We start from the raw sequence: 11,894 nt of genomic DNA, 5'->3' as shown, positions 1-11,894 counted from the left end.
AGAATACCCAGCTGGTCCCAAAAGTCCTATAATACCAAGCACAACATGCTTTACCTTCAATGAAAGCTGAGACGGGGGGACGGTTGACTGCTGGTCCTGAAATCAGACTAGAGCTCGGATACAAAACCAAGAGCCTCGCTGTTGTAGCGGCTTAGTTCTCCCTCATCTGTTCCTCTGCAACTTCTGCTGTGAACTTTTATCATTCACTGACTGTGGCATGTTTAGAACTGCAACTTATCAAAAGCAGAGAGACAACTTGGTTAACGCTCTTACGTTTTCCTTCCCATCTTCCTCTCTTGCTGTGACTGTTGTCAAAGGTAATGGTATCATTTTCTAAGAGAGGACTCCTCAGGTGATGGTCTGTCTTTTTGGAGATAGTGATCGCTTTTGGAAACGGGCTAGGTTTTCCACTACTATTATTTTTTCTGCTGCTATCTTCAATTTGGCTCAATCATGGCTCTGTACTCTCGGTTTGTGGTCGTACTGCTTTACGGATGGAGTTATATGTGCGTTGGATACTGCGCGATGCTGAAAACAGACAGTTTCCCCGACAGACGAAAGGTGGATTTTACGCATTCGGAGGATAAAAAGAACCCTGCTAAAGACGACCAGGATCTGCTTTTACAGGATACTATGACGGAACACATGCAGATGCTTTACGCGAAGTACAACCGGGCGGGATTTCCATTCAAGGACGGCAACACCGTCCGCAGTTTCAAAGCGCACTGGGGTAGGTGTCCAAAGTTTTACGCATGTTAACAACACTGAGTTCTACCAGTAAAGAGAGGACATAAATGCGAGCCTTGTCTAATACGTTTTCGTAAAAGTAGAATAAACTGGTTTTGGTAACGTGTCCTGTCTCACTCAGTTAGAATTATCCCGACAAAGTGAACCGAGCTACAATGTGAGCACAATTTAGGCAAAGTAAAAAAATGATCACGCATTTCAGAAGCAAAATGTTTATTATCCTGATTTAGTCAAAACTGTAAAGAAAGGTGAAAACCGCCATTCACGTGCTAAGCAGAAACTAAGATACACCTGTTGATCCAGTCATGGAAATGTCATCAACCTGTTATATGCCCTGCGCGAGGAACAGAGATCCCGCATCCGATAAATCTGCATGCAGCTAATCACACGTGTTTTGCATTTACAGTTGTTTTTTTCACCTTCTGATTTCAGTGTCTGATAGTGTAGAAAGATATTCTTTCGAGCAGGCATCTGGCAGCTGCCCAGCCTGCCTGTGTTGGGGCAGAATTGGAGAGTTTTCACTGCAGTGAGCTTCTGCATTCAAGGGGCTTTTTAAGAGTTTTTCTCTCCGGGAACTCTTACAGTAACGTCAATCTTATAAACTCTAAATTGCTTACAGGCCGCGCTGTGTTATTATCACTTCGACTTGTGCACTAATAAAAACGACCTTTTTCAATTTAGGGTTAAAGTTTGTTAGATTATAGTGCCTCCTGTCGCCTGGGTGCTGTATCTTAAAGCACATAAAGGGTCAGTTCACCCAAATTACTTACATGTTCTTACCCCCAGTGGTATCTAGCCATGCAAATAGTTTGAGGTTTTATTTGCCTGGATTTTAAGATAGTTAGAGATTTTGGCTTTTTGCAATTATATTTACTTAACTTAAATCCTTGCTGTATTATATTTTTAAAAAGGCAACAGCAAATCGCTTTTCATATACAGTGTCCTGGTTACTCTGGATGATCCACAGACCTTACTGTGGAAGGTTTTAAGTGAAACTACTATCCTTCAAAGAAATGGAGCATTTTAGATATGATAAGTGTGTTTTGTGGATTATCCGGAGTATTGGGGTGAAGGCCAAAAACTTCCGATATTTCAAAACCTTGGCAAATAAAGCTAACATTAGGCTATCTACATGCCTAAGAAAAGGTTGGATCAGGATAAAGTGAATACATTTAAACAATCATTATTCTGATCGTTATTGGTAATTAATACAGGACGGTTGGTTAGTTTGTGATGTCTTGTAACTGTGGTGTATTGTGTGTATAATATTATTCATTACATATCCAGGTACGATAAAAGGGAAGCAGCTGCAGATTTTCAACCTCACCTCCCTCACCAAGTCAGAAGACGTTCTGTCTGCCACTCTTCATTATTACATTGGAGACATTCAGAACAGCACCCAGGGCTGCTCCAGGTCAAAAAGCTGTGGACGCCATGGCCCCCGGAGGCACAACCACATCCACATGGTCATCTGGAGTTTTGCCTCTGTAGATAACAAGATAAGGACTCTGGGACACTTTCAGATCAACGTGTCGACCCTCTACAGGGACTTCATATCTTGGCAGTGGAAGGACGTTACGCGTGTGGTCAACCAGGCCAAACACCACGACGAGCTGCTTATTGGGATCGATGTGGCCTCCCAAGGGCCCCAGCAATGGAAGAAGCTCCTGTCTGACCGCTCACCCTACATCCTGGTCTACGCCAATGACTCTGCCATTTCAGAGCCTGAAAGTGTGGTAGCCACCCTCCAGAGACACCACTCAGTGGGAGGGGAAGGCTCCATTTCACACAGCTTCCAAAAACTGGGACTGCGTGAGCGTAACAACACCGAACAAGAACAGCCGCAGCCCAGACACAAGCGCTCGGTGGACGTTCTGCTCCCATTGCAAAACAACGAACTTCCTGGGCACGAGTATCCCTACAAGACTACCGGATGGGATGAGACGAGTCCATACGAACCTTTTGAAAACAAGCAGCCCCGTCGGCCACGTAAAAAGACACGCAAGAATCAGCGGCACAAGATGCCTCTGCTGCAGTTTGATGAGCAGACGATCAAAAAGGCGCGAAAGAAGCAGTGGAACGAGCCCAGGAACTGCGCTCGGAGATACCTGAAAGTGGACTTTGCTGACATTGGATGGAGTGAATGGATTATATCACCCAAGTCGTTTGATGCGTATTACTGCTCAGGGTCCTGCCAATTCCCCATGCCAAAGGTGAGACTCTTGTAGTGCACTTCTGAAATGGTTGCCAACCTGAGGGTCAGTAATGGGAAAGCAGATGAAGCACCCCAGATGTTCACCAATATTGGGGTTTCTTTTCTTTGGAATTACTGGAATATTTTACTTTTTAGGATTCTAAACTTCAAATAAAACAGGATTAATTAAGCACATACACATATGTAACTTGTGACAATAGGTTGCAATTAGACATGGCCTTGCTTCTAGGGGTTACAAGTCAAAAGGGTTGGGAACCACTGCTCTACTGTGTCATACTTCCAACACTCCCAGTAACCAGGTTTTGTTTCTTCTCTGCCAATAGATTGCAAATTGTAGGCCACATATGGTTTTTATTTAAATTTGAGCCTCAGTCTTAAAACCTTATATTTATACAAATGTGTTTTAGATTCTTTAGTTCAGATACATGTTAACAACTGATGCAATAACATACATGATATGACACTAGAACTCAACATACAGTACAACAGACTCCAAACATCAATCAGTATGTTTAACATTTAAACACTGAGCGTTTATTTCAGCTAGAATGGTAAATATTATGTGAGTAGAACAGGCTTGAGCTCTCAGTACATCTAGCCATAACACCTTCAGTTCCTCGTTTACTGTTGCTGTTACTGCTCTGTAGAATGTTCATTTAGATAACATTAATATCAGTCCCTGAAACACATCTGTCTTCTATTATAAATGAGAATGCCAAATAACAGAAATGTATGCCATCTGCTTTCCTCTTCAACTTCCAGGATAAACTAGTTACAGTTGTACCTCATGCTTTTATCTTCTACAAGGAAGGCATTAAGGTCATTAAGTCTTTGATTGAATGCATCAGAGCTTAATTTATACAATTTAACAACAAAGGTCAGCCCAGAGGGAAGTCCTACTTTACTAAACATGGGGTAAAAGTGGTCAAACTACAGATTGTGTAATCCAAATGGCTTTGTAACCAAAAAATTTGAAATATAGTCTTGCTCCGATGTACAACTTTCTGAGGAGCAGGTGTCTGACCTCAACATTGAAAATCAATAAAACTTAAAATCAGGGTGAAGGAAACGAACCAGAACCTTTGCGGAAGCAACTCAGTTTTACGCCATTCCTAAAGGTTTCTCCTCAGTTGCATTTGAAAGAACATGCAAAGAAGTAAGAGAGATGAAGACACTTGTACTTCAACGAATCTTTAAACATCCCCTCCCCTGGTAACTTGTGGCCCTGGTGACAAGATAACATCACAGGTATTTTAAACATGGCCGGAATGCACGAGATCCATTCACTTAATTCATTACCTCGGAGTCGCCGGCCTTTGTAGTCGGACATAATTAGTCCCAGAAGTAGGGCCTGAGGCGACCTCCTCCCTCTCCTGTAGGTTTGCTGGCTGTGATGTTGGTTCTCCTTTGTCAGGCTAGAACTTTAAAAGCTGCTAAATAGCTACTATTAAAAGGTGCGCTGTCACTTATTGGATCCTGCCAAGACATGAAGCAGCTGATCAGGTGTGTGAAGCTACACACACCTGAGCTAGAGCTCAGGCCCTCTGATAGTGGTCTACCTGCAGCTGCTTGTTGGATGCACTGAACAATAGTCTTTTAATTGTGCACGATATAGTAGATATGCAAACTTGACAAATTTGCTATGGGTGGTGGTTCCTGTGTGATCCAAAGGATAAATATTGTAATAAATAAGTGTATAAGATGCTCTCATTGACTCTTAATAGAAAATTTCAGTACATTACAAATGTGGCCCTACTTTATTATATATGGGCATGTCTATTGGTTATAACACCACTACAGCAACGTCAGATGGTACACCAAATGATCAGTTAGAGGATCAGACAGGTTGGAAACATGCCAACAATGAATTAATTATCTGAATCTACTATTGCCAGTTAATTGTAGTTCATAATTTAACAGTATGTTAACTGGGATGGATGTTAACAACTTACATTTGGCCAATAATTAAAACCTTAACTTTCCTCTTTTGTTCCAAATACGTTTGGTATATGTGGTAAAAAAAAAAAAGTCTTTGTCTGTCCGCTTCTGTTTTCCTTGTCAAACTTCTTGATCCCGTTAAACACCTTTTATTAATGTTGATTTCCGTGATTGTCATTTAACAAAACCCATGTTGTTACAAACAATTCCTTCAAGTGCATCTAAAAAGAAAATTGTGTAACAATATGCAAAACACATTATTTTACAATGTGATCAGAAATTAATGTGCGTCACAAAGAAAAAGTTTGCTTTAACAGTGATTGGTTTTGATAATGGATTTTTCAAATACAAAATGTTTGCAGCCTATTCTTCTCTGGATATGTTAAATCATTTATAAATCCTTTTTGTCGCTCTATAGGCTCTGAAGCCCTCTAACCATGCCACCATCCAGAGCATAGTGCGGGCGGTGGGCGTTGTCCCTGGCATCCCCGAGCCTTGCTGTGTCCCAGAGAAGATGTCTTCCCTCAGCATCCTCTTCTTTGACGAGGACAAGAACGTGGTGCTGAAAGTCTACCCCAATATGACTGTAGATTCTTGTGCCTGTAGATAGTTTTCTTTTGTCCTTCAATGCCTGTTCACAAAAAACTCATGTCATGTAGAGAAGAAAAAAAAAGTCAGCCCATGCAGCCAAAACTCTCTCCTCCTGTCCCTTAAGTCTTACACTCTTTCCCTCCCAAACACCCATTAAACACAACTTCCCTTTTGCACTGGAGGAGAGTACAGCCTGTTGTTCCAGGTAAAGAGGAGACTGGTCATGGGAAGGAATGGATCGTGAGAGTCACCTTCGTGAAAGATAACTGGAATGGAAAGTCAAATCTCCATGCTTCGATTTCACCACCACTGTTTATCTTTGTCTTAATCATCGCTTCTCAGTCATGTTGGACGAGAGCACGGTGAATATGACTTATAAACTCACTATCAAGATATACAAATACTGATCGAGGAATAAGAAGGACAAGAATTGAAGGAAAAATCACTTTTCAGGATAAATGATCTCAGTTTGAACTGATGCCTTTTTTTTGGGGGGGGGGGGGGGGGGGGGGGGGGGGGGGGGGGGGGGGAGGGGCATTCTCATCTTTCTCTCATAGCTTCTTCATAGCTTGAAGTTGTCTTTTGATATTACCACCAAGTCACCTATGCTCGCACTTGCATGGTTTTTTGTTACTATTTGTATGTATTTATGTCTGTACTGTACTATCACTGTGTTATTCGCTATATGAGAAGTTATTGTATAATTATTGGCTTGGCTGCTATAGAGAGATATATTAGATTCCAAAGCCAGAATTGTGACGTAGACGGTACAGTAGATAGCCGTACATATTTGTGTTTAGATCACTGCTCTGTTGTACAGTACCACATTTTAAGGGTTTATTATATGAGGAAGTGTAAGCTACTTTTAATTTGTGGTCTTCATTAACTGTTGGAATGGGACGTTTTGGAGACCCAAAATACCATTTGTTTCACCAAGAAGATGTTTTGCAAATAAACTTTGATTTGGAAACAATACTGAAACAATCAGGCATATGAAAAGGAGAAAGGGCATTGAACAAGGACTATCACCATGTGTTTATGACAAGTATAAAACCACAGGACTCTAAAATCCAATTGATATGTGGAATTTGGAAAGCCTTGTTGGACCTAAGAAGCTCAGAAAGAAATCTAATAAGTTGTGGCAGGCATACAAGTTTAATTCTAATGGTTTCAATGGACTGGATGGATACCAGACTGAACCTATTTGTTTTTGGCATTGTTGAAGTTCAGAACATGTTACCATTACATTCTGTTTAAAAGTATGTATCGTATTAACAGCATAGAATTACATGTATTAAGAAAAACTATTATAAACTGCCAGAATGCTTCTAGAAATCTGTTTTAATCTACTAAGATATCAAAAATGTCAGTAAAAAGTAAATATACACTGCGGGTCTGGAATCAGTTTTGGTTCACATATCCTAAAGGCTCATCATTTTTGTTATTTTGCCAATTTTCTTTGAAAGAATACCTGGATTTCTTTTAAGAGTTGAAATGGATCAAACACACTGTTGTGTTTTCCGCTGCATGATAAAAACTGGGAACTAAAGTTCACAGTAAACGGGGTCCTCTGGTGGCAATCCTAGAAAATAAAATGAGCAGTGCATTATGTGCGAGTTCCTCAAAGTAATTCAACATTTTGCATCTGGGATTTTAGTACCAAGTTTTCAGCCAGATGTTGACATCAGATCTTGAAATTCCAGTTTATAATCAAAATCAAAAATGGTGAGCACTACATCTAATATATTGAATGGTCAGGGAGATGTGGTCTGTTTTCCTGGGTCACAGAAGCCTTTGATAATGACTGTATAGAGAAGATTTTACATAAATCATTAATACTTGTTATAAGGTCAACAGTGAACCACAGGCACACCTGGAAGAGCAGTTAACACGTTGTAACGTTGCCTTGTGTTGTTTATCGTTGTCAGAGTTCATAAAACCAAATATTTATTCAGAGCAAATAGACTGAAAACAGAGCAGCAAACTTTTTTTTCTATACACTTGTACATTGTTTTTGTATATAGCTTACTATATGTTTATGCTAATGTCTCTTTGAGATAGAAGTGCCTTTTGAAATGGTTTGATTTGATTCATCGCCTTGTTCAGAAAACTGAGCTCAGCTTGCAATGAAGTCAAAGCAAGCAGCTGGGAATAGTTTTTTTTTTATAATGGTACCAAATAGTCTACAGTAAGTGAACACAGTGCATTGTCTTTTAAAAGATATGGAGAATCTTCTCTAAAATGTGTTTAGAATCATTCACTTTTTTTTATATTTCAGAGACATTTGTTTTGAGTCAATAGCTAAGGGCAGATTTTTTTTTAACTTTATATATTTTGTACTGACACCTTTTTCCAGTTTGTGCTTCCTCATCTTGTGCCAATCCAGATGTTTTCAGTGCATGCTGTAGAATGGAGTGGCTTCCTTTAATTGTGCCAGTACAACATTGCAGACATGACGACTGCTACCAAGTCATTTTTGAGAGCTTTCCTCGTGCTGCGTTCGAGACTCGACCCGTTTTATAAACTCCATTGATGTCTTTTGAAGTGCAAAAATCAAAGAGACTTGGACACAGTACAGTACATCGGCAGTTGAAAAGAGCTTACTCCTCTTCCATGTTCTACCCTATTTTGTAAATGTAATGCTGTAGGTAAAAAAAAATGCTTGTACAGTAAGCTTCATAAAATATATTTGTATATGGAAATGACCTTTAACATGCATCTATTTATTTTCTGTATGTTGCATATCCTGTACAGGTGAGATCTGGGAAAGGGGGACCGACACTCTGACATGTCAATGGTCTTTATATCTGTGATGGACATATGTCACTACTAAAGCCCCCCCCCCCCCCCCCCCCCCCCCCCCCCCCCCCCCCCCCCCCCCCCCCCCGACCTACCTTACAAAGCATTAGAAGATATGAATAAAAGTATGCAAGACTCCGATCTATCAAAGCTGTTTTTGGTTCCAAGCCTAAATGTTTTGAAGGGTATCGGCAAAAAACAACACACAAAGCAAAATGTATTTCTTTTATCTCTCCCTTGGTACAATTCTGCAAAAAAGATGAATATTTCTGATATTCAATTGCAAAACCTAGCAGTATGTCTTTATTTACAGTATAACTGTTTGCCTTTAACTTTAATAGTGCCCAAAATGTCAATATTTACATTTTATATACACGTAAAGTACATACTTTGTTGGATTTGTCTCGACAGAGGCAGTTGTAGATAGTACAGTATGTGTGTTGCAACAGACAAAATTGTTTGCACAAAAATAAATTTTTTTCTTTGCCTGAAATCATGTATGGTAGACAGACTATTTTTGATGTTTTGTCCCCTTGCCTTAACATAGGCTTCGATATTTGAAATCTTTTAGCACGAACGATGTTCAGTAAACAGGAGGTCTAAATACATGTTGGCGTTTTTACAGTTTGGTTACATTTCTGTTTTTGTAAAACTTTATTTTGAGGTACAGTTCGGTCTTGAATCCACACAAATTGAGCAACAGGTCATTCTTGTGGCAGACATTGTGACTTGTCATGGCAGTAAAGCAAGTGTGATGACATTAGAAATAGTTTTATGTAAGGGTCCTGTAGGCCAGCATGGTTGTGGCTGGCCTGGTGGCAAAACCCTGAATTGCTGCCCAACTCCCTGATTTCTTCAGCTGTTAAAGTACAGGTGTTAGGCAGGATTAAGAATTTGGCCTTTTTAAAAAAAAAATCATAGCTAGACATTCCTGGAAATTAGCAGAAAAAATTTGTAACAAACCTGTCTAGCTACGTCACTGTGGGTGACATTGACGTAGCTAGACAGGTTGTAAATCTAGTGGGAAAACTAATATCTTAAAATCTTAAATTGGCATATTTCTTCTGTTTTTTGTTTTTGTTGTGAACTTTAACATCACTCGCTACTGTTTGGTTACAGCAAAACATAACTTGCCAACAAAAATCAGCAAACATGAACATGATGTCAGTATGTTTGTTTGAAGTTGAATTTAGTTTGATTATCGTGCCTGGCACTGAACAAAATGCTATGCAGCTATCGCTAATGTCTTTACACACCGCTCTGTTTGACAAGTCAAAATGTCCCCACTCTGAACATAATGGTGAGAATATAAAATAATTAAGAATAATCTATTGTGGCATAAAATAAAATTTCAAGAAAACTAATTTATTCAAAACCAAAATGTCAAATTTAAAAAAAAAAAATTAACAAACACAGCTGTATCCTAAAATCAGTAGTAATTACCATAAGGCCACAGCTTTTCCAGGAATTTCCTATGCTTCCATACACCGACATCACACACTGTACATACTGTACACACACATTCACCAGTCAATGTATACATATAAATGTGGTATTTACAAGATTCACTCACCCAGTTTTTAAGGTTTACACAAAGGAACAAGTAGCTTGGATTGTATAAATTGTGTATTTTTTATGCTTGTGCTTGACAGTATTCAGTATTTACATAGACACAGTCGATTTACTGTAAAACCTCAAGTTTTGAAAATGGAAAATATATATATTTTTAACCCGGAAACCCCCCAAGGTAAACCCTGATGGTTTTCTTCTCAGTATGGCCTCTTTGCTGCTCTTCATCACGTCATCAACGCCCCAGACTGAGCAGAACTGCCCTTCTTCTTAAGAAACTGGGGACCGCAGAGTTAACTCAGCTTCAAAAAGGTAAATATTTTTTCAGGTCAGCCACCCTGCTGCGTGATGTTCACACTGTAGAACTTAAGTGTGAAAGGTGTTAAGGTTTTTATGTCTGTCTAGTTTGGGCAGTGGAGGGACTCTGAGGATAACACTGTTGGCACAGGGAACTCTTGATGCTTCTTAGCACAAATGTTTCACGTGTAGGACAGTACTGCGTTGGGGTTTGATGACGTCTAAGCAGTTAAGTAGAATCTCTTCTCCCGAGTTTGTTTTATTCTCAAGTTCCGGGGTGTCGTCTCCGCACAAGATCTCCTCACCACACACCTCCATTCCTCAACAGTCATAAAAAACTGCCAATGTAATCACAAATTCTCTCAGCTGTAAGAAATAAAGACTGCATCGCGAATCTCCCCACCATCCACATCTGGAACCATCTTGAGGGCCTAGAGAAAAGTGTCTGAAAACTGTATTTTTTTGGTATCTGCGAAATATTATTTTATGGCCGTTTATTTATTAAGGACTGTAAAAACAGTCACTGGTCTGTTTCAATGCTTACTCCCTCTAAAGCAGTAGGAGCTAAAGCTTAAAAAAGCAAAAGCTGTAATCAATTACTCTACTAACTTAGAAACTTCAGCAAAGATAACAATGTCAAATGTTGTTGGTACAGTATGTGGTAAAATTGTTAACGTTACTACTCTCTCATCAGTGATTTAACTTGTATAACATTGGCCTTTTTACCTGATCTCACTGTTTTCTTTTGTGCAACACTTTTTAGCACTAGCTCCGTCCGCCACTGTACATAAGCCTTAACTGGAACTGTACATTGAAGCGCATTAAGGCCAAACTTTGCCATTCAAACGTTACTGTTGGGATTCAAATAGCTGAATGAAAAAGCATGTTCCTTTATGAATTCTAGGTTGCTAAAATGTTTTACCTGGTCACAAAGCCGAGCTGATTCTCAATACCCAACTCCAACGTAACAAATACTTGTGTGTGTGTTTTTTTTTTTTAAATCTACGCCTACTGCCTACTTTGTTTCGCGCAATTTCCCTAACCATCCAAGGACTTGTTTCCTCAATGGCTTACCACCCACAAACACTGCCAGCTGTGTTTTTGGTTTTCGTGAGCGTTTATCCACTGCAACATTTTGTAGCAGCAGATTGTGGAGAACCTCAGTAGCTTTTCAGTATTACAGATTCTAGCTTGCTATGCTAACATGCCACTACTACTATCACAATTAGCACTACATTGTACTAGATTAGCTTAAGTGCCGGTCAGATATAGCCAACTAACCAAAAGCTCAATGACTGTTACATGACAAACTGTTTCACAGTCGAACTCAACAGCCTTTAACTGTTCGTTTGTGTTGAGCCGGCTGATCTGTGGTTCAGAAAGTAACCCGCTAACTGCAGCTACTGTTGCCCAGAACCTGAGGTACTCCATCATGTTGCCCCGCGTTGATGTAAGCTGGCCTTTGCCCATCAAGCTTTGGTTAGGGTGTGCAAAGAAAAGACAACAATGGAAAGATGGAGCAATCTGTTTCAAAAGTCCATATCCCAACCAGACAGCTCTTCAGGAGGACTGTCCTCATCTGGAGGGTAGCTGTCGAAATAGCTGTGATCTGTCGGTCCTGTAAGCTGGAAGAGAAGACAATGAAGGAGGAAAGGGTGAGAGACTGAATTCTTAAGTTGCTTTCTGAATATAGAACAGTTTTGGAATGCAACAGTGGTGTAACACCATTGCTGATTTA

The 11,894-nt window shown here is 39.8% G+C and overlaps 2 protein-coding genes across 2 annotated transcripts in view; one reads left to right on the top strand and one right to left on the bottom strand.

Moving 5' to 3' along the window:
- The window catches only part of bmp3 (bone morphogenetic protein 3), a 5,581-nt gene extending 18 nt beyond the window's left edge, over window positions 1-5,563 (top strand). Inside the window, exons 1-3 of the mRNA XM_034872902.1 lie at window positions 1-730; window positions 2,035-2,960; window positions 5,319-5,563. The exon at window positions 1-730 is cut by the window's left edge and continues 18 nt beyond it. Coding sequence (XP_034728793.1) covers window positions 454-730; window positions 2,035-2,960; window positions 5,319-5,510 — 1,395 coding nt within the window. The 5' untranslated portion in view covers window positions 1-453 and the 3' untranslated portion in view covers window positions 5,511-5,563. The remainder of the gene's footprint in view (window positions 731-2,034; window positions 2,961-5,318) is intronic.
- prkg2 (protein kinase cGMP-dependent 2) overlaps window positions 4,703-11,894 on the bottom strand; it is a 36,508-nt gene continuing 29,316 nt past the window's right edge. The window contains exons 19-20 of the mRNA XM_034872885.1: window positions 10,376-11,781; window positions 4,703-4,714 (exon numbers count right to left, since the gene is read on the bottom strand). Coding sequence (XP_034728776.1) covers window positions 11,686-11,781 — 96 coding nt within the window. The 3' untranslated portion in view covers window positions 4,703-4,714; window positions 10,376-11,685. The remainder of the gene's footprint in view (window positions 4,715-10,375; window positions 11,782-11,894) is intronic.

The sequence above is a fragment of the Etheostoma cragini genome, chromosome 5, assembly GCF_013103735.1.
Source record: "Etheostoma cragini isolate CJK2018 chromosome 5, CSU_Ecrag_1.0, whole genome shotgun sequence".
Classification (NCBI taxonomy): domain Eukaryota; kingdom Metazoa; phylum Chordata; class Actinopteri; order Perciformes; family Percidae; genus Etheostoma; species Etheostoma cragini.
This window is presented reverse-complemented; position numbering and strand designations above follow the sequence as displayed.